The sequence below is a fragment of the Schistocerca gregaria genome, chromosome 6 (genome assembly GCF_023897955.1).
Source record: "Schistocerca gregaria isolate iqSchGreg1 chromosome 6, iqSchGreg1.2, whole genome shotgun sequence".
In the NCBI taxonomy this organism is placed as follows: domain Eukaryota; kingdom Metazoa; phylum Arthropoda; class Insecta; order Orthoptera; family Acrididae; genus Schistocerca; species Schistocerca gregaria.
Genome location: NC_064925.1, coordinates 43,192,564 through 43,217,618, shown reverse-complemented (window position 1 = coordinate 43,217,618; position 25,055 = coordinate 43,192,564). Strand labels below are relative to the sequence as shown.

Sequence of the window (25,055 nt, the reverse complement as noted above, 5' to 3'; positions counted from 1 at the left end):
GAACAAAGCTTATGGTGTGTGTACTCCTGAGTGCGAATGTAGGTTGGACGTGGCCTACTGACAAGCTGTTAACCACTCAAATGTTGTTTTATTGTTATTTCTGATGACCCTTTGGTCACAATTTGCAATTTGTGGAATTTGCTGGCTTGGGGAATATTTAATTATTTCTAGGTTTCCAAACTGCAGTGGCAAGTTGTGATAAGTCCCATGTGGCAGAAAGTATTATTTCCATCTCCCCAATATAAATTAGCTGTGTTGTGGCATTTATGAAACATAAATTCTTAACTGAGTGAAGTCGTTTTGTATGGCCTTTGTGCCACTGGTATCAGTGCATGGCCGTTACACAGTATCTGTGAATTCTGATAAGCACCATCTTTGATGTAATTACTAATGTACAACCACTTATTTTGAGGACATTGGGCCTCCACAATATAGATAACTTCCGCCACAATTAGTTTCTCTTTATAGGTATTTGTATCAAGTTCCCCAAGTGTGGTTGTGTCAAAAACTTACCAAGGCAGATTTCACATGCTGAAACACAGCCTACTGATAACTGCACTAGAGGTAAATATGACTGTTTTCACAGTTGGCAAAGTGAGACTGCCTGCCCAGGATGCAGTACTAAAAGGTACATCAGTGTCTATATAGTGCCATACACCCCTGTACACTACCTCTTACTGTAACAAGGTGATATGACCAACAGTAAGTTGTAGATTAGGATTTGACATTCTAGTTTCTCTCTAAGATGGCTGATGTACGAGGGCTGCCCAAAAAACAAAAAACAGATTACATTGTACTATTAAAAAAAATCGGTAAAAATGAAGTCTTATTGATTTTGAAAGCAACACACAAATTCCACTTTTCTGCAGATCAGTGTCATCATCAAAGTGCTGTGTTAACAAGCTGGGTCCTCATTGTTGGAAACAGATGGTACTCACTGGGAGCAAAGTCCGGACTGTACAGTGGATGAGGAAACACCTCACACTTCTCGAATGCGATTGTCTGTGTGTGGTCAAGTGTTGTTATGCAAAAACAAAATTTCTGAACTCTGCTTTCCTTTGTGCTTATTTTGCAATGGTTTGGTGCAGGAAATTCGTGGAAAACTAAACAAGAGCTCTGTCATAGTGAAACGGCAGTCTTCTTGAATCTTCTCATTGATTTTTGTGACTGTTTCATCAGTCAGAATACTCGGCCACCCACCTCACTCTTCATTGTGAACATTAGTTCAGCCACTTTTAAACCTGGTGTGCCATTGGCACACTTCACTTTCAGTGATTAAATTCTCTCTGTATACTTCATACAGTTACTCATAAATATCAACTGGTTTATGATTTTCTGCCAACAAAAATCTTACTACTGACCACACTTCACAACTCATAGTATTTTCTGTTGTGGCACACATTTAAAAATTCTATTGTGAAATACTTTGAAAGGCATGAACCTCACACTATCACAGCCAGATGCCAACTGAACGGCCAAATGCTTGTACAATAGTGTACCCCCCACTCCATGCTAGCCCCATCCATTGTTATTGCATGCAAAAACGTAATCTGCTTCCGGGATAGCCCTTGTACTTGTGTTGTATTCATCAGCACCACATTTGTTAGATTCAGAGCAAAAATTAATCTGACCATGAGAGGATATTAGAAATGTTTCAGGGAGTGGTTCATTCAGCGAGGACTAAATGACTTTGTTAAAAATTCACTATCCTCTTTCTTTCTGAAGAATACAGTGACGTATTATTAGTGCCTTGTTTACATTGTACCCATTCGTTGCGAAGGAGGTTATTGCAGTCAACAGTGATGTCATGTTGGAGTTGTTTTCTTTTCCTGATGCACTCATATTTGATGTAATTGAAACTCCAAAACACAATAAACTAAGTGTGCATTGTTATCCTGTGATACTGTGTTCGTTTGTTTGCATAATGTAAAGCTTACTTCAGAAATAATTCATTTGACTTTTTTGCCACACAGTATATAAGAGACACAGTGCTGAGATTGTAGCAGTGCTCATTCCAAATGAATTACTATCAAAAGAGGGATTCTTAGGAGCGCCGCCAATCTTACACAGTCAGATTTGGCAGTCTGATGCAATCAACGTAAACTGCCAGTTGAAAATTTGGCTTAGTTGCAGCTTACCTACACGCATATCACCTGTTGTGTGCAAACTGTAGAAAACAGTCAGTTATCTGCTGGCAGTGTTTATGCATTCTCACAGTCAGCTGTTGAATGTGAAGTGGCATTGGAAAAGTGGCACACATTGCTTGAGCGGAAACATCTCAGAAAAGGTGGAGAAGTGACCTAATTCCCCATACCCACCCTTTATGTTCTCCTCTATAATATCTTGACAGCAATATCTTGCTCACAATACATTCGAAAATCTTACGCTTTATTTTGAATACATTGGACAGCCAAGTTTGATCTAAGAGGTGTCAGGTCACAGTATTTGCATCGTGACTTCTCATCAGTAAAGGTGTAACTCGGCAAGAATGTTCAGAAGCGGTTACACATTCATCTCCTCCTATGCATTCAGCTCCATACTAATACATGTTATTTGAGAACTTGTGGTAGTTCAGTGAAGTGATAAGTGAATTACATCTCCCTTTGTTGAAGTACAATACCTTAATAGGCATTATCTTCAAACAAATGTCACGCATGGCCTGGAGGTCCTATGGGATAGAAAAGCCATCCTAAATTTATAAAAGCTATTATATTCAATACTTTTGAGTTCTGCCTGGGCTTTTGGTGCCAATAAACCATCCTTTCTACATCTACACATACATCAATACTCTTACGCATGCACCATACCACTACTAGTTATTTTCGTTCTTGTTCCACCTGCAAATAGAATGACGCAGAAGTAGCTGTCTATATGCCTTCATATGATTTCTAATTTCTCGTATCTTATGTTTGTGGTCCTTTCGCGCAATGTATGGTGGAGGCAATGGAATCATTCTGCAGTCAGCTTCAAATACCGGTTCTCTTAATTTTCTCAATAGTGTTCCTCAAAAAGAATCCCTCCAGGCATTGTCATTTGAGTTCCCAAAGCATCTCCGTTACACTTGTGTTTTGTTTGAACCTACCAATAACAAATGTAGGATCCTGCCTGCGAATTTCTTCAATAATGTCTTCCTTTAATCCGATCTGGTAAAGATCCAAAACACTAAAGTAGTAGTCAAGAATAGGTCACACTAGCATGAACCACACTTTCCTAAAATTCCCTCAATACACCGAAGTCAACCATTCATCTTTCCTACCACAATTCTCATATGTTTGTTCCCCCCCCCCCCCCCCCCCCCCCTCCTGGCTCGGGGTTAGAATAGGCCTGAGGTGTTCCTGCTTGTCGTAAGAGGCGACTAAAAGGAGTCTCACACATTTCGGCCATTTTTCAAAATTTTCCTTAAGAGCAAGCCAGTTGGGAAAGGTGCCTTACAAGGTGCATAGTGTCTGTCATGCACTGAGACCTCTCGCATCCTTCGTCAATGTGGATCTGCAGTTCTGCTAGTTCTCCAGCTGTTGGATGAGGTCACCCTCCTGGGTGCATTTTCCTCCATCCTCTGTGCAGTATCACTTTCTGTGCTGTTGATATTGATATCCAACACATTAGCCAGTCTGTTGTGGGGCTGCTATGTACCGTGTCGGTTGTAGATACATGACAACAGGGATTGCTCTGCAGATGCCTGCACTGTTAACTCCCCATGTATGTCAAGGAGTAGATGCCCATCACATCACCCTGGAGCATTGGGACTCCTAGCAATGGCAGTCTTGCCAGGTGGCCTTTGCTGTAGCTGGGTGGCACCCATGGGGAGGGCCCATGGTCGGAGTATGTGGCATCAGGGTGGATGACACACCATGAAGCATAGTACATCATCTTTTGTTGGTGGTCAGACACCAGCAGTCTCTAAGCGGTCAAGGTCTAACTTTAATGCTAAGAAATATGACCCCAAATTGTCCCCCACCCCCTCCCCTGACCACACTGTGGGAGGATTGGCAGCGAAGCTTATTCAGCCCAGTATCTCGTATGTACAAAAGTTGGGGAATCTTTCTTGTCAGTTTTTTGTGGAGCATTTAGGGAACAAGCTTGGTGAGGTGGAGGGCTTGTCCAAAATGTGGTCAGGGTCGGTCTTGATCAAAACAGCATCCCCTGCTCAATCACGAGCACTACTCGGCTGTGACAGGCGGGGGGATGTTTCTGTTTCCAGCACACCTCATAAGAGCTTAAATATGGTCCAGGGACCTTTGTTTGCAGTCTGACAATGAGCTACACACCAATTTAGAGTGGCGAGGTGTCCATTTCGTCTGGCGCAACCACCGGGGTTTGAGCGATAATCAGGTTGCCACTGGTGCCTTGATCTTGGCCTACAAGGGAGACACATTACCCGAGAAGATCAGAGTGATGGTCTACTGCTGTGATGTAAAGCCATATATTCCTCCCCCGATGCAGTGCTTTAAGTGCTGGAAGTTCAGCCATATATTCCTCCCCCGATGCGGTGCTTTAAGTGCTTCCCACTGTACTTCTAGTGCCACCTGTCGGGATTGTGGACATCCATCACATCCCAATACTCCCTGTGCCACACCTCTCATCTATGTCAGTTATGGAGAACACCATTCGCCTTGCTCGCCAGACAGCAGGATTCTCCAGAAAGAAAGAAAAATAATGGAATACAAGACCCTGGACCAACTAATCTACACTGAGGCTAAGAGAAAATATTAGAAGCTACATCCAGTGCATATGACGTCAACCTAAGCCGCTGCTACGACAGCGGTTGTACCATCTTCTGTTCCACTGCGTACAGTTGGCTCTCAGAGCTGTCACACTCCACCTGGCCCCTTGATGGTGGGAGGCACTTCCCTCCCTGTTGCTCCTGCACAAACTACATCAGGAGCAACCCTCCCCCCCCCCTCCCTCCTCCCTCCTCCCTGTTGCTCCTGCACAAACTACATCAGGAGCAACCCTCCCCCCCCCCCCCCTCCCTCCTCCCTCCTCCCTCCTCCCTGCCCGCCACCCATCAGGGACGTCAGTCCCCACTTCGCAACCACACAGCCAGAGAAGCATAAGTCTTCTTTGGCTCCTCTCACCAGGAAGGGATCCCTTGGGTCAGTTCCTTCCCAGGTTCCTACCAGTGGCAAAGCTGACACCCGCCAGTGGCAGAAGCCATCACAGGGAGCAGGTTGTAGGGATTCGCTGTCCTCCTCAGTCTCTGAGACTGAATCAGTGAAGCTCTCCCAGCCGGACAAACCTAAGGAACAGCAAGAGAAACCTAAAAAGGAAAAGACCCCCAAGAACCAAGGCACTGCAGTGGGACCCACACCACCACTAGCTACCAGCTCTGTGTCTGAGGATGAAATGGAGATTCTGGTGTCTGCCGAGGACCTAGATCTCGCTGGACCCTCAGACACAATGGATGTCAATCGCACGGGTACTCATCTGGTGGCAGGAGGTGACCCTGAGACGTAGGCTGCCTCATCGAGTGTTCCATGCCTTCCCAGTCTCGCGATTACGTAATCCTACAGTGGAATAGTGGTGGTATTTTTACACCACCTGGCTGAGCTATGGCAACTGTTAAGCTTTACACTTGCTTTCTGCATTACACTCCAGAAAACCTGGTTCCCGGCAATGCGGACCCCTGCCCTCCGTGGCTACGAGAGATATTGCAGGAACTGTAGTGACTAAAATAGTGTCAGGTGGAGTTTGTGATTATTTCCTGAACCCAGTATGTAGTGAACCTGTGCCCCTTCAAACACCTCTTGAAGCGGTGGCTGTCAGGATAATCTTCCTCCAGATAGTGCAGTACCTCTGAACGTATTGCCACTCTGATTGATCAACTCCCTAAAACTTTTTTACTTTTGGGAGATTTTAATGCACATAACCCCTTGTAGGTTAGCGTCATGCTTACTGGTCGAGGTAGGGAAGTCAAAAATTTACTGTCACAACTCGACCTCTGCCTCTTAAAGTATAGGTGCCCCCACACATTTCAGTGTGGCACATGGCACATATTCAGCCATTGATCTCTCAGTTTACAGTCCGGGCCTTCCCACATCTATCCATTGGAGAGCACATGATGACCTGTGTGGTAGTGACGACTTCCCAATTTTCCTGTCACTCCCCTGGCATCATGCCCACGGACACCTACCTAGATGGGCTTTAAACAAGGCAGACTGGGAAGCATTCACCTCCGCTCTCACCTCTGAATCTCCCCCACATGGTGCCATTGATGTTGTCGTTGAGCAGGTCACTACAACGATCATTTCTGTGGTGGAAACGCAATCCCTTGTTTTTTAGGGTGCTCTGGCAAGAGACAGTCCCTTGGTGGTTGCCAGAAGTTGCTGAGGCAATTAAAAAGTGTTGGTGAGCACTACAGTGACATAAGCAGCACCCTTCCCTAGAGCACTTAGTAGCCTTTAAGCGGCTCTGTGCCTGCATTCGCCAGCTTCTAAAATGACAAAAACAGGTGTGTTAGAAGAGGTACATCTCGATCATTGGGTGTCATACATCACCTTCCCAAGTCTGGACAAAGATCAGATGTCTTTTTGGGTACCAGACCCCAGCAGGTGTCCCTGGCATTAACATAAATGGCGTGTTATCTACCAACGCTAACATGATTGCCGAACACTTTGCTGAACACTATGCACTATGCTTGAACATCTGCGCCGGAGAACTACCCCCAGCCACTTGTACCTCAAATGGCAGATGAAAAGGAAAGTCCTCTTGTTCACTACACACCAAGTGAACCCTATAACGCCCCATTTACAGAGTAGGAGCTCCTCAGTGGCCTTGCATATTGCCCCGACACAGCTCCTGGGCCAGATCGGATCCACAGTCGGATGATTCAACATCTCTCGTCTGACTACAAGCGACATCTCCTCATCATCTTCAACTGCATCTGGTGCGATGGAGTCTTTCTATCGCAATGGCAGAAGAGCACCATCATTCCGGTGCTCAAACCTGGTCAAAACCTGCTTGTGTGGATAGCTACCGACCCATAAGCCTCCTCATCTTTCTTTGTAAGCCGCTGGAACATATGGTGAGTCAGCGGTTGGGTACATGTAAGAGTGACTTCTGCCAGGGTCGCTCTACCACTGATAACCTTGTGTCCCTTGAGTCTGCCATCCAAATAGCCTTTCCCAGATGTCAACATCTTGTTGCCATCTGTTTTGAGTTACGTAAAGCATACAACGTGACCTGGTGACATCATATCCTTGTCACATTGTATGAGTGCAGTCTTCGGGGCGCACTCCCGATTTTTATCCAAAATGTCCTGTCACTCCGTATTTTCCGTATCCAAGTTCCCCCATATACAGGAGAATGGCATTCCGCAGGGCTCCATATTGAGTGTCTCTCTATTTTTAGTGGCTATTAACAGTCTAGCAGCAGCTGTAGGTCTGTAGGTTTGTCGGTGTCAGCTTCTCTCTATGCAGATGACTTCTGCATTTTATACCGCTCCCCCAGTACTCGTGTTGCTGAGCAGCGCCTACAGAGAGCCATTCACAAGGTACAATCATGGGCTCTAGCCCACGACTTCCAGTTTTCAGCTGCGAAGTCGTGTGTCATGCATTTCTCTCAGCATCGTGTAATATATTGATTATTCCTTGCTACTGTAGTGTTATCTTGAAGCTGTGAGAAAGGAGGACAGGCACTCCAAGGTGCGGAAGAAGAGAAGATGCTGAGGGCAGACGAAACTAGGAGAGATATTGTTACATGAAGTAAACCGTAAGGGGGAGAGCCTTGCGAAAATGCAGATGCCCTCAAATGCTATTCCAGGGTTTTAGTTACTCTTCAAGGAATTAACATGTAACTTCATATGTCGTCTAGACGCTGTGGTAGGTTGCCACTGTAGAACTTTGTAACCAACAGTCACGTACTAGAGTATAAAGCCAGCTTTATACCAGCCCTGAGAACAGCAATGTCAGTAGGCTCACAAGGGTTAGAAAGTGAGTGAACACGCCAAAAATTGTTGACCTAGCAGTCTGTACTCCGGGGAGCTCGAGGGGCGGGGCTAAATGACGTATAACAATAATGTTGCAAGCCTTATTTGGCAGAGCAGTTATGTTTAGCTTTCAGCTGAACAACGTTGATACCAAATACGGACTTAGTGCAATTGCATTAACATCCCTGCCTTAGGAGGAGTAGAGGGGACCTAACTAAACCATGATTGGCAGGCGCCTGCAAGAGACCTGCAGGATTGGCTGGGTGACTTTAAGTGGGAAAAAAAGTGCCCGCACGCGATTCTTTAAAACACCTAGATTCTGCATTTTGGCAGAGTTCTCAGTAAGACAATCTGGGTGCCGAATCCACGTCCGTCAACTCCAGCCTCGGTCCAGATCTGCGTAAGTCTGCTCTCTCACTTGGAGTGCATAAGTGAACAGTGTCACATTCAGTATGTTTTGTTTTGAAACTAAGTTGTTGCCTTAAGATGCTGCTAGTGTTTGCTACTGTGGTTAGCATCCACTCCTGGGACTTCTGCTCTGGTTTCTCTTGTAATAGTGTTATTTGTGCTTTTTATAACCATAGAATTAGCCTCTAGTGTATTAGTTGTTCCCTAATTCAAAACCCTGTTTGTCCAAGAACCTCCACAATGAGATCCCTACTGAGTCTCGCCACTTGCATTTCTAGCAAATGCCTGCACCAGTGTTGGCTCAGATAGAAGAAAACAATCAAATGCCCTCACTGTGAATTGTCCTTCTGCCTTCTGCTCTGTACCGCTTGGGAGTGCGGACTGACCAGTAACCCCTTTTCTCCATCTCCCACCATGTCAGGACACAACAATCACACCGTTCATCCAGAACCAGAACTTTATCGTAATGACAATCTACTCACTGTAATGGAGACATGTCGATTCTTAGGACTGGTTTTCAACACTCGATTGACTTGGCTACCTCACCTTCATCAGCTTAAGTGGAACTGCTGGCAGCACTTCAATGACCTCCAGTGCCTGAGCAACACCAACTGGGGTGCAGATAGCTCTAAGCTGCTGGAGCTCTACAGAGCCCTCATTCAATCCCGCGTTGACTATGGGAGTCTGGTTTACAGTTTGGCTGCACCCTCAGCATTGCGTTTCCTCGACCCATTGTGCCATTGTTGCATTCGGCTAGCAACAGGAGCTTTTGGACGAGTCCGGTGACCAGTGTCCTGGTGGAGGCCGGAGTCCCTCCATTGAAAGTTAGGCCTGCACAACTGCTCGCCAGTTATGTTGCCCATGTTCATAGTTCTCCTGCGCACCTGGATTGCCATCTCCTTTTCCCAACCATGGCAGTTCATGTCCTGCATCGGCGACCCAGGTCAGGCCTTACAATTGCTGTTCGCGTCCAGTCCCTTCTGTCTGAAATGGAGTCCTTCCCATTATCACCTGTCCTGTCCTTGAGGTCCAGTCACATACACCTCCATCGTGAACACCTAGGCAGCAGATTCTTCTGGACCTCTTGCATGGCCCTAAGGACTCTATTAACCCTGGCGGCTCTCCACTATCACTTCCTCTCGGTTCTTGACATGTACCAGGGCCATGAGGTGGTTTGCACCGACAGCTCGATGGCTAATGGTCATATAGGCTTTGGGTATGTTCATGGAGGATGTATGGAACAGCACTCCTTGCCACATGGCTGCAGTGTTTTCACTGCAGAGCTGGGGGCCATATCTCGTGCTCTTGAGCACATCTGCTCATGCCCTGGCGAGTCATTTCTCCTGCGTACTGACTCCTTGAGCAGCCTATAAGCTGTTGACCTGTGCTACCCTCACCAGCCATTGGTAGTGTCCATTCAAGATTCCATCTATGCCCTGGAATGGTCCCATCGTTCAGTGGCTACATGGAAACTGCTTCTGGCGATAGGTGTCTCCAAAACTGACCTACGTTCTGTCGTACGCCACAGGATTTTTCGGCTTTGGCATAACAGTACACACAACAAATTGCATTTCATTAAGGAGAATACGAATGTGTGGAAGTCTTCCATGTGGTCCTCTCGCAGGGAATCAGTTATCCTCTGCCAGCTCTACATTGGCCATACATGGTTAATGCAGGGTTACCTCCTCCGTCGTGAGGACCCACCTCTGTGTCGTCGTGGCGCACAAATGACGGTCGTCCACCTCTTGCTGGACTGCCCACTTTTATCTGCTCTGCAGCAGACTTTTAACTTACCCAGCACCCTACCTTCAGTGTTGGGTGACAATGCCTCAACAGCAGCTTTAGTTTTACTTTTTATTTGTGAGGGTGGATTTTATCATTTGATTTCAGTTTTAGCGTATGTCCTTTGTCCCTCTGTGTCCTCCGTCCTAGGGCTTGTAGGGTGGAGGTTTTAATGTGTTGCAGAGTGGCTGGCTTCTCCTTTTTATTCTCATAGTCATCCATGGTAATCTGCTCTCTCGTTTTGATCTCTTCTACATGTTTTTTGTGTGTGTCTGTTGTTTTCTTGTCCAATTTTGTCCATTTTAGTGTTTGTTGCCCTTCTGTCATTCTTGTAGTTTTCTCCTTTCTTCCAGCTGTGTTTTGTATGTCTGTATTATTTTACTGCCACCTTTGTGGAATTATTTTAATCAGAATGAGAGACCGATGACCTAGCAGTTTAGTACCTATCTCCCTCTTTTACACCAACCAACCATCACATGCTCATTTGATTTCATATCATTTTGCATCATTATGGCCAGATATTTCAGTGACATGGCTCTGTCAAGCAGGATACTGCTAACGCTGCATCCAAACACTACAGGTTTGTCTTTCCTACTCATCTTCATTAACTTACATTTTTTCTACATTTAGAGCTAGTGTCATTCATCACACCGACTAGAAATTTTGTCTAAGTCAGCTTGTTTCTTTCTACAGTCACTCAACTTCGACACCTTAACATCCACCACAGCATCATCAGCAAACAACTGCAGATTGCTGGCCAGCCTGTCCACCAAATCATTTATGTATATCACTGTTCCCTGAGGCGCTCCTGACGATACCCTTGTCTCTGATGTACATTCACCATCAAGGACAACATACTGGTTTCTATAACTTAAGGAAACTTTGAGTCACCTACTGAACTTATTCCATATGCTTGTACCTTCTTTAAGAGTCCTTCCATGTTATGTTGATCATATTTTTTAAACCAGCAATGATGATACAAGACAGAAACTACTGGTAAATATTAAAAATAGTTAATATGATAGCTTTTGGAGGATTTAAGATGTCTCTTCTTGTTGCTTTGAGAGATTTGGAGTACTGCTTGCAGAAAGTGCTGTGAAATAGTAAATGGCACTCAAAATGTTTATGAAACATTCTTATGTTATTAAAAAGTCACATTATTTATTTTAAAGTGGGTTTGGAAATGTAGTCAAGTTTTAAATAACCATGTTTCTTTTGTGATGAACAGTTTGGCATCTATAAGGTAATAATTCCATCTCAGCAAAAATAATAGTATATGTCTGTCACCACAGTAGTACATGAAGCATTATGTGCCACATAACTAATTTTTTGCACTGTTTCTTTTCCAGGCTCTAAAGGGAATGGCAGCTACTTTCAGGGTGACGTCATCCCACATAGTGAAGACTGCTGCCGAACGGCGACTTCCAAACACCGATTCAGTCCTCACGATGCTCAAGTGGTTAGAGCGCCACTTGAGTGGGAGAGAGCCTCGACAGGATGCAAATGGTGGCCCCTACAGGCGCCCTTCCAAAAGTAAGGGATCTCGATTAAGTGTTACAAGTGAAATGTCATATACACCACATTCCGTGTCACCAGAACCTCAGTCACCAGCAGTCTCTAATTAGGTGGTCAGTCCATCTCTGCCTGTCTGTCTGCTATGTAGGGAAGTTCATCACTTGTGTATGTGGCTTTTTTTCTCGAGTTTGAATATGGGGTTACCAGTAGCGTATGTTCCCATATTTGTCTATTTGTCTCTAATTACGATTTATTGAGAAAGACATAGTTAGAGGATAGAGAGATTGTTCCCAGTGTAACATGTTGTAAGATAACAAATGTCTACAACTGTACCTACAGAAGTTTTTATGCATTTTGGTGCACAAATATGTGACAATGTGTAAGAGTATCTGGTAAGAAATGATACAAGTGGTTTGCTAATTGTTTACAAAAATATTTTTCATACATAATTCTTCAAACAGTGTGTATAAAAGGAAAGCAAAAGATGTCATGAGAATGCCTTCTGTGTCTTTTATTCTTACGGAATACTTATTTAGTGTTCTTTTCGTACTTGGATTCTGTCCTCTGTATTGTGTTCTTGACGTTGCAACTAAATGGAATCAGATTTGTAGAGATTTTGCCTGAATGTTTACATTTTATTTTGTGGAAAGATTTATCTTTTGTATTTTACAGATGAGATTAAAGCTGTAATTTGTTGAATTCAGTGATATATGTTTTTAGGCCGTTTTTGTATGTATATTGGAAAAAGAATGTTTTTAACAAGAGATTTAATGTTATACAGTGTCTTTCTTTGCAACAACTACTCCAGTCACTGTTTTTGTTGTTTCTTTCTCTTTATACCCATAATCTTGTATGTTGCATGTATGGAAATTAAGATTTTCATTTCTATGTGTATTTTGTGTGCTGCTCTTCATCACTTTCTCAGTGTAATGCAATCAGAAATTTTGTTGTTGCATTAGAGAGAAAATACCTGTAAGATGCCAGCAGTTCAATTTTAATCTCATGTAGAAAGATTGTTTCAGATATTTAAATTGGAGATGACAGAGTGATGTTAGGGCAGATGTGGGTCAGTATGTAGCCGCTAATTTGTCCAATGTTCAGTGCTTTGCATTAAGGGCTGACACATTTGTAAATAGTCAGAGAAACTATCTTAAAAATATGGTTTCTGTATTCTATTTTTTTGTGTTTTTCTTTTTTAGTCTTTGTATTTCAACAGCCACATGTGTGATATATTGTCTGTGGTATGTTATTAAAAGTATAATGTAATTATGGAAAGGGATGTCACATACATTGTAAAATATGGGACACATTGAGTTGTTAAGTTTATCTTTTTTGTAGTAGAAATAATTGTTGGAGTAAGATCTATGTAATTATTTTTATTCCAACCTTAAATCAACTTTCAGCTTTAAAATCTGAAGCTTTAATAAATATCTCAATATCAGTAACAGAGAAACTTATCGATAAGAAAGTCATTGAAGCATCAAAATGCATACGCATTTCCAATTTGAAACTAAACAGTTTTATTGTAGTAGATATTATATGTGACAAAGATAGTGAGCAGAGGTCAGTAAAGAAGCTTAGTTGTTTAATTCGTGATATTCACATTCTGTGGTCCATTGGGTATCTATATAGGACAGAGGTACATATTTTTATATACATTGGGTGGTATTTAAGTGTGCCAAAAGTGACTGTCACCAGTTTCACTTAGTGAGGACCCAGCATTTCTGTGTCACTGTGGTAAGTGGTGAAAACACAGAAGTGGAGCCAATGTGTTATATTTATTCAGATGAATTTTACAGTAGAAAATATCTAATCATACTTGTCATCTTTTATGGTGTTTCACCCTAAAATCCAATATTTTTTTCCAATTGCTGTTGTGTCTACCATTTACCTGATTAATGATTAATGCAGAGTTAAATTGCCACCACTCACATAACTATAAATACGGACTCTACACAAGCCTCCATTCCTCACAGCCTGAAATTTTTCTATTCAATTTATGAATTAAAATGCCTTTTATCAAACAGATAGTGTTACACAGAACTCCGTCAGTCACCCTACACATGATAATTACGACAGCTTGAGGTTTCTGCCTCACGGAGGTGCAGAGAGTATTATATCTAATAAATGATGTGAAGCTGAACTATGTTGAAGACCAAAATGGTCTGAAACAGGAATCCAATTGTATCAGCCTGTCATAAATTGCAAGTTTAAAATTACATAATATTCTCAGCTAAGAGTAATGTGGCCATTTAGTCAACTGTTCATTTCTTATTTTGTTCATTATCATTGAGAATATTCCACGTTTTGAAAATTATTTTCAATTTAAAATATTATACACATTTTTGGAGTTCTTATAGCCTCACAGAATTCTACATCTCGTTTGCGCCCTATAACAAAATGTTTGCACATTCCGGAACATCTCACAGAAGTAAAAATAAATTGGATGTTGAATAAATTGTTATTATGGGTTTCTGATCACTGCAGAAACTGTCTCATTTCACCTTTGAGATGAACATTCAGCAAGAGTAGGGATTAATGATGTTAACTTCCCAGCAAATCTCACATTCTTAGCCTAAAACTGCTATCAAAAGCTACAATCTACTGACCACAGTAAGCTCATCAGAATAAACACTTGCCTTACACCAGTTTATTATGCAAAAACCTAAGAAGTGTGATTTAAAATTGTGTCTATTCGTTGTGAATTATGAATAATGGCAAGCATTTTGTGACTGGAGGTTTGTGAAACATTTGTGCGTATGGTATTGGTTTCATCCATTATATGGCAGTCTTTAGTATAAATATTAGCTCACTATTTCCTGTTTCTTGAGAGGAAAACATTGGTCTTCCTCTGGTGTTGGTTCTTCCAAATGTCTTGCGCTATTTTCAAGGTTCCTATTTGGAACTGCTTTTCTGTTCAGAAAGGCAGTCTTGTGTAAGCCTAAGTGAATCTCCTTTTTTTTTTAGTATACAGATACTGTAAAATGTGTGTTTGGAAACTAATCAAGGGCACCAGTGGCTTTTATATAAATTCAGTGTCTTCTATTTTTATGTGTTAAGGAAATGTTGATATATTTTAGATGTTTATCATTGTATAAAGTAATTGTGACTTAGTTGACTCACAGACATGAGAGTTGTTGCAGTTCCGAAATGAACTTTTTGTTGTTAATTTCTTTAAGGTAATGTTAGAAATTGTTTCAGACATTTCAGTAAGAATTGTTAAAATGATATTTTTGTGATAAAATCTGTATTTTTTTCTTCCATGTGTGTGATTTAATTAGTTGTTCTGCCACAGCCAAAATAGATTTTGTTATTGTCCTGCTGTAACTATCACTGAGTAACCCAAAGTTAAGACCCTCCATACAGATCAGCTTTCCTTAGCAACACTGTTTCATACATGTATGGCTTTTTATAAAGGCTGTGACACGACATGAAATCTAGTATAAACATTTAAGTAAATTGCCCTGCAGACTGGGCGTCCAACACAAGCCATGGTGCTATTACTCGTGGAAAGGAATGATACAAAAAAAAGGTGATTTAATTTGTACACATTTACTGTATTTAAAGATAAAGCTCTTGTTAGTGTAAGTAATTTTATTAAAGTTATATATGTTAAGTAAGCTCAGTATTGAAACAAAGATTCCCTTTACGTACTTTCTAAAAGTGTTTGTTGAACTTATTTTTATGACTGTTATACATATCAAGAAAATGTGACGCTAATGTTAAGTGAATGTTGTAGTTTAATTTAAATGTTAACACAAGTATATATGAGACGTGGAAATTTCAGGAAAATACTCTGTGCAGTTTTTTGTATCTGTCAGTGGACAAAATGAAAAACAAATAAAAATACTATAACATTGATATTTTTTTTAACAAAGAGCATGTGAATTTTCTTTCCATCAATCCCCAGTACTGTAATCAGGCATTAGTAAAATAGTCAGGGAAAGAAGAAAATCAAAATTTTTAATAATGCATACCTGGTATCAATAAATGAATGATGATCTGTTTTGCTATTATGTTTGAGCTTATAATGTTTGGAAATGGCACAGTCTGGTCTCTTTTTTAAAGTACAGTTATAAAAAAGATAATTCTCTCACTTGCACTCTGATATTCATAAATAGGTACTTTCCATTTAATAATGAACAGTTATTTTTTATTTTTATCTGTGTGTAACGATAGTCCAAAACTGTCTGAATGTATCTAATCAAACAATGAAAACCCAGTATGGAATAGTGACAATATGATGTCACCATATAGTGGAGACATTGAGTTGCAGACAGGCACAACAAAAAGACAGCTAAAAAAGTAAGTTTGTGGCCAAAAGGCCTGTATGCTCCCACAAACAGCACTTTACCATCCTTTCCTTCAGCCTGCTATTCCTCCCTCTCCCCACCCCAACCACCTGCAAATTTATACAAAGGTGAAACCAGTGATGGAATTTCGCTGAATTCTTCTAAGTCCGCAGACTGAGCTGTAATGATTAAGTGGTTTTGTACCCCAACATATAAGCATCAGTCACTAAATAAACTGAAAAGGAAAAGAAGGTCTGGCATTGAATACCTGGAGGTCACTGGAGACAGAGTACAAGCTGGGGTCGGGGCAGGAAAGTGGACTACGCTGACATTTGTCTTAACTGATTCGAGGAGACAACAGAGAACCTAAGCCAGCTGGTGTGGCTGAGCGGTTCTAGGTGCTTCAGTCTGGAACCATGCGACCACTACGCTTGCAGGTTCGAATCCTGCCTCGGGCATGGATGTGTGTGATTCCCGTAGGTTAGTTAGGTTTAAGTAGTTCTAAGTTCTAGGGGACTGATGACCTCAGATGTTAAGTCCCATAGTGCTCAGAGCCATTTGAACCATTTTGAACAGAGAACCTAATCTGGATATTCAGACAGGAACCTGAACTCCCATTTCTCTCAAAATGTAAGTTCAGTGAACTGTGTATATGAGCAATGAAACCCTCTACTGCACTGGATTGGGGCATTTAGAAGTTCTCTTATCCCCTTTCTTCTTCTCGGATGGGCACTACACTACCTTCTCACTCTGTTATTGGGCAAAATAGTGTCACATCTTGGCCAATACTGGGGAACGTAGCCAAATTTTCTCTTTCTTCTATGCCTCTTCAGTCAGCAAGGCTTGCTGTTCCTCACAATTATTTCAGTCAAATTATCAAAAAAATTTCCAAGTGGCTGCATTATTGAGGTAAATTTGATATTTTAATGTGTTGTGCTGGTTTTTATCCAGAGTACTTTGCAGTAGTTTGCCAACAACATTTTTTTACCCCTTTCTACAAAAAAACTGTGAAGTGTATAACTTTCATTTTTAGATTTGGTCAGATACTTGCAAATCAATCTGTATTTTCTTTATATCCTCAGTGGAGTCAGAGCTCTTGAAATTTTATAAAACTTTCTGAAAAAATAGAGAAGTAAGAACCTACTGCTAGTTTTTACACAGTAGATCCCAAATGGTGGATATTATGGAATATAATAGCTTTCACTGGTGTTTTGAAGACAATCTTATATACACCACTCCTGTAAATTTTGCATGTAATTTTATATGAACATGACCTCTTAACAAGCTGTCCACCTAAGTGAGTGGAAACTGCCAAACTGGTGAGGAACAGAGTTGACCACACGGTGCCAGAAAACACTGCTGAGAAGAAAATGCTCGATTTCAGTGGCTGCTTCATAACTTAGTCCATCAGGAGCCCCCCCTTCCCCCCCCCCCCCCCCCCCCCCCCCCCAACACACACACCAAAGTATAAATATGCGAACTTTCCTCAGGGCACATCCTATCCTGCTGTCATCCTGGTCTCTGTCGTACAGCCACCAAATATGTCACCATGCCTACCACTTCACTTGTTCTACTCTAACATCCCCCTCTCCACAGCCTGTCTCTTCCCATCTGTGTGTAGTCCTCCACCCCCCTGTGCACCACATGTGATTCCTTCTGTATGCACCAGACCGATTGCACCGATGCCACATTCCTTTCCAGTCTGCTTGCTGTCTCTGCTACTCAACTACCTTTGTCATTCTCCCTTTTCCTTTGTCTCCTTGCCCTCTACTCCCAGTGCAATACCTCACCGTAGTCAAACTGCACTGTCAACACAATTTAGTCAGTTGGGATACTGTAACAATGAACCTGTATATGTATTCCGTTAGTTCCATAGAAGGATTCTTCTGAAAGTCTAGCAATATTTTCTATATCATTTATGTGCCTATTGACAACTCTACACCTCAACTATGTGACGAGTTGCTACCAGTGGTGACTTGTGAGTATACAATCTGTGTGCTCACAAATTTTTAGACTTAGATAAATCTGGGAGTGTGAAATTAATAGCATCTGCTGCATAACAGATACGCCTTTCAGAAAATTTATACAGCTACCACCACTGCCAATAATAATAACAATGTTAGTAATATAATTTAATAATAATAATAATAATAATAATAATAATGAGGCATAACTTATCTGACGAAAGAAAGAATTCTTTTTGGGTAATTTTGTTGATTTGCTCATAATTAACTGCAGTTTAGGGCAGTAACAATTATTTTTTTTTTTTTAGACAAGTGTACAATATCCCAAACAAATGTATTTGTTCACAAATTTACTTCCAGGCTTAAAAATCTAATATTCTTACAGTGGACCCACACATCAACTGGTGCTAACTATACACATCGTAGTTAAGTGTTCGCTTGTAGTCACACTTATTTGATTTCATCACTCTCAATTAAAGGATCTGTTCTCAGAGGCCCTAGTTCCTGGTGGTTGACTTTCCCTGGTAATTTACTGTTCTGCTCCCAGAAAGATATTCACTGTGCAGCAGAGTATGCGCTGATATGGAACTTCCTGGCAGATTAAATCTGTGCCGGACCGAGACTCGAACCCGGGACCTTTACCTTTCACAAGCTAGTGCTCTACTGACTGAGATACCAAAGCACAACTCGTGACCCATCCTCACAGCTGTACTTTTATGTTGGCTTTTAAAATAAATTCAACATAGTTCATGTTTACATTACACACAAAAGCCAATTCCCACACAGTAAACAACCAACTCCAAACACAAAGTGCCATTTTTGGAAATGATTAAATTCAAGTTATTATGTCTTCCAACATGGTCACTTGAGTAGAAAACAAATGAGGTGCTGAGATCCATAAGAGCCATCAGTCCCACATTTAAGTGAATAACGGAGAAACTATGATGCAGCTTTTCGTGAATTTTCATACATGCAATGTGGGCCAACAGCACACACAAACCTGACTCACCACAAGATCATCAGATTTCACAATAGATTGAATAAATACTACAATCTCACAATTGACAGTGATGTGCTTTAGGTTCTTTTGGTTCTTGGCTCCTCAAATGGACTACTGCATGATAAAGTTCATAACTGAATATATTACAGCCCAATCAGAAACCCATGAAATGGGTTTACTGTCATTTCTACTTTAACATATACTGACATCAAATAAAATTTTACTGTAGTGTATAGTGGGTGAATTAGCATATCTGAGAAGTGTGCTATCATCTGCATTTAGCACATTTCGTTCTTAGTGAATGGGGATAAAAGTCTGCTGCAGTGTGCTACCACCTGGTGGTACTGGCATAAATTTCTAGTTGAGAGGCACATTGTCAACTCTGGTTATCAATTATTTGTTTGAAGTGAATCTTTGACCACCAAGAAAAATTTCCAGTTTTGGGAAGAGATGGAAGTCTGACAGAGCCATATCAGGTGAATAAGGCAGGCGTGGCAACAATTCATACCTTAATTCGTGTAATTTTGCCATGGCGATGACACGTGTGCAGAGCCACGCATCTTGCAGATGACATCTGGCAAGCATGAGCAATTTCATGCACTTTCAATCGGCGATACTTCATGACCATTTTGTGCAGTTTTGCAATGATTTCCAAGTAGTGACACATCTTGGCTGACCACTGCGTGGATTGCTATCGAAGCTCTCCCGTCCAAATTTAAATCCGTTTGTCCACTTGGCAACAGTTAAATATGAAGGGTCAGAGTCCCCCAGTATATTCTGGAAATCGGCATGAATATCCTTTGCTTCCATACCTTTCTTTACAAAGTACTTAATCACTGCTCGAATCTCACTTTTTCCAATTTTCGCAAATCGCTACGCCGGAACAACAAAACAGAGCCACGTTACCATCACAGCTCTCTTCCAAGAGCACTGATGTGACGTGTTACAGGCAGCACTCCAAGGAATATCATGTGAACAACCTGTTGCGCTAGCGCTGATCTCTTGTGCTGATTCCAAGAACTTTTCAAACCACCCTCGTATATAGCTCGAAGTATATTTGTCCAATCTTAATGAAATTTTAATAGGTTATAGACACTTATGCAGCTCTATTGTATGGTAAAATGATGATGACGTCCTGTTGGGTAAAATATTCCGGAGATAAAATAGTTACCCATTTGGCTCTCTGGGTGGGGACTACTCAGGAGGGTATTGTCATCAGGAGCAATAAAACTAATGTTGCATGGATCAGAGTGTGGAATGTTACTTCCCTTAATTGGGCAGATAGATTAGAAAATTTAAAAAAGGAATTGGATCTATTGAAGTTAGATATGGGAGGAATTAGTGAAGTTCTGTGGCAGGAGGAACAGGCTTTTTAGTCAGGAGAAAACGGGTTATCAAAACAAAATCAAGTATGGGTAATGCAGGAGTAGGTTTAATAATGGATAAGAAAATACGAATGCGGGTAAGTTACTATGAACAGCATAATGAATGCAAGATAGACATGAAGCCCACACTCACCACAGTAGTACAAGTTTATATGTCAAGTAGTTCCACAGGTGATGATGATGATGATGATGATGATGAGATTGAAGAAATGTGTGGCAAGAGATAAGAAATTACTCAATAGTTAAGGAAATTGAAAACTTAATAGTGCTAGGGTACTGGAAATCAATAGTAGGAAGAGGGAGAGAAGGGAGAATAGTAGGTGAATTCAGACAGGGGGAGGGGGGGGGGGGGAGAAATGAAAGAGGAGGCGGCCTGAGTTTTGGCCAGGGCATAATTAAATCATTGCTAACACTTGGTTTAAGAATCATAAAATAAGATTGTATATGTGGAAGAGAGATGGAGATATCACAAGGTTTCACACTGATTATATAATGGTAAGATAGAGATTTAGAAACCAGCTTTTAAAATGTAAAACATTTCCAGGTGTAGATGTGAACTCTGAACACAATTAATTGGTCATGAATTGTAGATTCAAACTGAAGAAATTGGAAAAAAATGTAGGAAATTAAGGAGATGGGACATGGATAAGTTGTAAGAGCCAGAGGTTGCTGGTAGTTTCAGAGGGAGCTTTAGGCAATGGTTGACTAGAATAGGCCTACAGGAAAATTAAACAGGCCTTTGGAGAAAAGAAGACCAGCCATTAGAATACCAAGAGCTCAGATGGGAAACCAGTTCTAAGCAAAGAAGGGAAAGCTGAAAGGTGGAAGGAGTATGTAAAGGGTGTATTCCAATTGCATGAATTTCATGATTCACTGTCGTGAGAAATGAGTTGAAAATGGGGTGATAAGATAGTCTGACAGTATAAAATAATGACAACATAGTATGTTGTTTTCAAGTGGCACCAAATCTCAAAATTAGGAAATTGGTAGCACTGACTGCACAACTGGCACATTGGTAGGACAACAGATGCAGAAATTGGCTGTAAAAAGGGCAAACTGATAGGATGCCAAATCCAGAAATCAGTAATATCAGTAGGATAAGTCAAAATACAGATGTACCAGCCAGAAAGATTCAACACTTACAGAAAAAGATGTGTGCAGTTTGGATACACATTTACATTAAATATTCAAGTGCTGTGTACTAATGATTGCCACATTCTGATTGAACTGCTGGTGTCCATTGTTGGAGTATGATTTTGTAAAGTATTTGTCTGGCAAAATATGATGCACATGCCAATTAGGTAGCACAAGGCCTGAATTTGCATTTTTGCAAGTCTCAGCCTGTCTTAACAAATACATACACAGTTGGTAATAGCTGGAAGTACTGACTCACTGACGTAAGTCCTTCTGCAAGTTCCAGCTTGTCAGGACTTGTTGATTTGAAATTGCAGACAAATATTGGATCTCGTTGTCGAATCGGATGTTGGGTGTAAATCAGCACTTACACCACTTCACAAGTGTTGCATTAAAGCAGCAGGAGAAACTTTTTTTTTGCCAAAATACTGCCAAATAAGGATATTTCCAAATCATGATTGAGTCATAGAAGAAGTGATATTTTGTAGGTCTGACGAAAAAGATCTGATGTATCTATTGCAGACTATTATCAGTCTGTCTATAGCTTTAATCATCTAGTGAGGAAATGGAGACACTTTTCTATACGAGGCAGTATCACGTCTTGCACCATATTGCTGATCTTATTACACTATTTTGTGCATTTAGCTACAATTTATAACTACAGTGTTTGCCCTCCACATATAAAAAAAGACATTAATTGGGTAATGTTATGCCTGTAGCCTTTTTAGATATGTACTACTGCAGTGCAGGTACATCAAAATTGACTTGCATGTTCACGTGTCATCCTCGTGAAGTGTGACTGACCACAGAAAGTGATGGATGAGACCAAAATGCAGGCTGATATTGTAGAATTAGCTCCCTGACATTAAGATAACACACCTCCTTTTGAGTAATTGCACGACTGCCTTTAACATGATTAATGGCACTGACTCCACTAAAATGTACTCTAGAAACAAAGACAATCTGTTACTACTTACCAAAGAGTTGATTTGATGCGCATGCTCTTAATGCTCCCCTGAGGCAAGATAGCCACCATATGATTATTGAGAATGTAGTGATTTTTCTCTGTTTTGGTGTTTGAAGTGTGGGAGGGTAACTGTTATTGCTTTAGCACCAGAGAGTACTCTGGCCAGTCCAGTTTTGGTACAACCGGGAGATGTGAGCTCTCCTCTATGCAAAATACCTACAAAGTACATAGTTCCCATACACAAATGGCTGACTGTTATGCATAATTACAAATATGTCACTGCAACCTTGCTGCAACATTACCACATCCATGCCATGACATTGCACATATGCTGCAAGGACACCGCACTACACACACTGTGAATGCATCCCTCCTGACTTTGCCTTTGAGGGATAGGGGCTTTCACTGGTAAATTCTGCAAAAATGTTAGTCCTCTGAGTAAATTATGAATGTGATGGCACTATCTCACCTAAAAATGCTGGCCAATATTGGCATAATTGAAGAATACCGTCAAATATTAATTAACACTAATAGCAGCAAATTATTATACATGTTCTGTAATTAACTATAGTCATCAATGATTTTTTAAGTAAAAATATCATGCTTGGTGCAAGACTGAAACTATTGCTATGAGGAAACACATCTTGCACTGTCCTCTGGGCACATTTACATTAAATATTCAACTGAACTCGCACTTTTGCAGGTGTCAGTATGTCCTGAGAAATGTACACCTGAGTTTTCAAGTCAGTTACAGTGAAAGTATTATCTCTCTGACTAAGTAGTGTTGCATACCCCAACTTGTTAAGATGTTGAAATATGAAATTGCAGATGGACACTAATAAGAGGTCTATCTCAGATGCCGTATGTAAACCAGTGCCAATGGCATTGCACAAGTGTTATATTAAAGCAGCTGGAGAAACATACCATCAAATAAGGATATTACTGATTTATGATTCAGTTCTATAAGCAATGGTATTTTGTTGGTAGTAAGAAAAAGAAGTGGTGTATCTGATGCAAAGTATTATCAGTCTGTGTATAGTTTTAATTACTTAATGAGGAAATCGAAACATGGTTGTATAGGAGGCAGTACCACATATTGTAGCATATAGTTGATTTTATTACACTATTTTGTGTGTTAAGCTTGAGATTGTAACTACAGTGTTTGCCCTACACATATGAGGAAAACATTGATTGGGTATTGATATCTTTGTGTCTTTTTCTTGTATTATTATCATTTTTATTTACATTGTATTACTGCCATGCAGGTACACTAAAAATTCCATAACTTTGCCGCATATTGTCCTTGTTGAATGTGGCCACACTGTCTCATTCTGCTGTTTATTATAATCTCTTCATTGAGAGTGCACAGTTACAATTTGGTGACAAGGGAAAAATGTACAACAACACTACTCCTGTTTTCAAAATTTGATGCTATGAGTACTGCATGTATTAACATACAGAACTGCTTCAAATAGATGTCTAGCATTTACCAAATAGTACCTCATACGTTACTCTTGCAAATCCCCAGAACATAACTGTCTGTTACACAATATTGTTTATTCAGGCACGTAGGCTTCTGCAGTCTTCTATATCATGTCAGATGCTACCAACACATTAAAACACTTTGAAAACAACTAGCTTGAAATCACAATGATATTCATGTTGCAAATTTGTTACAATGGTATTATAAGAATCTGAGGTGAAATTAACATTGACATGTCAAGCAAGTGTGTATGTTCAGACAACAGTGTAGTAGACTCTCAGCTGTTCAGCTCATGACTATCTTGCCTCTGTACCATCCAGGAAACTTGATTAACACCATAATAATCCTTCTCCATGATAACATGAAGATTAATTTATGGTATGTACTGTACTTTTCCAGAGCTTTAGCATGTAAGTGCAGGCTACAGTGCTAAGTGGCCTTTCAAAATGTTTGATGTGTCTTTCCCCCATCTAGCATATCTGGAGCCACTGTTATAAGGTAGATAATGTATTGTTAATACTGAATAAATTACAAGAACCACTCTTCAACAAATGATAATCAAAAGCCATCTTCCAGCACTCACAAAATCACACATAGAGAGCAGCTCTGTTGCTGACCTTGTGTTCTTTTTTTTTCATTTGCAGATGCCCAAAGTGCATACATTGTCAAATTGTTATTTTGTGCAGTCCTTTGTGTTTTACACAAAATGTATTTGCAGTTACAAATATGAACAACCATAAACTTTGTAGTGGAAAGGTGACAATGACAACTTATGCCAGACTGGGACTCAAAGCTGGATTTGCAGCTTTATGCAAGTGGTTGTCTTAGCCATTTTGGCTATGTCATCCTGTGTCTCAGCCTGTTCTTGTACACACATTATTTAATTCCTGTACAGGGAAGGACATTTTAATTGAAAGTTGCTGCCTGGTTTCAGTGGATAAATATGATAGTGCAGTGCTGTTAAGAAGAATGATGGAATGTTCCTTCAGATGTGCATGCGTAGCTGAAGGAACATTATGTCATTCTTCTTAACAGCACAGAACATATAAGGTTCCTTCACATATGCACAGATGACTGAAGGAACATTACATCACTCTTCTTAACAACACAGGTACTGTAATAGCTGGCTTTGTGTTTTAATAAAAAGAGTCTGAATGGATAATAAAGGAAAAACACTTTTAGTGACTGTAGGTCAGAA

General features: G+C 40.8%; 1 protein-coding gene across 1 annotated transcript in view; it reads left to right on the top strand.

The window, feature by feature from the left end:
* The window catches only part of LOC126277920 (alpha,alpha-trehalose-phosphate synthase [UDP-forming] A-like), an 86,563-nt gene extending 71,070 nt beyond the window's left edge, over positions 1–15,493 (top strand). The window contains exon 9 of the mRNA XM_049977489.1: positions 11,467–15,493. Within this exon, the coding sequence (XP_049833446.1) occupies positions 11,467–11,742 (276 nt within the window). The 3' untranslated portion in view covers positions 11,743–15,493. The remainder of the gene's footprint in view (positions 1–11,466) is intronic.
* Positions 15,494–25,055: the final 9,562 nt, after the last annotated feature.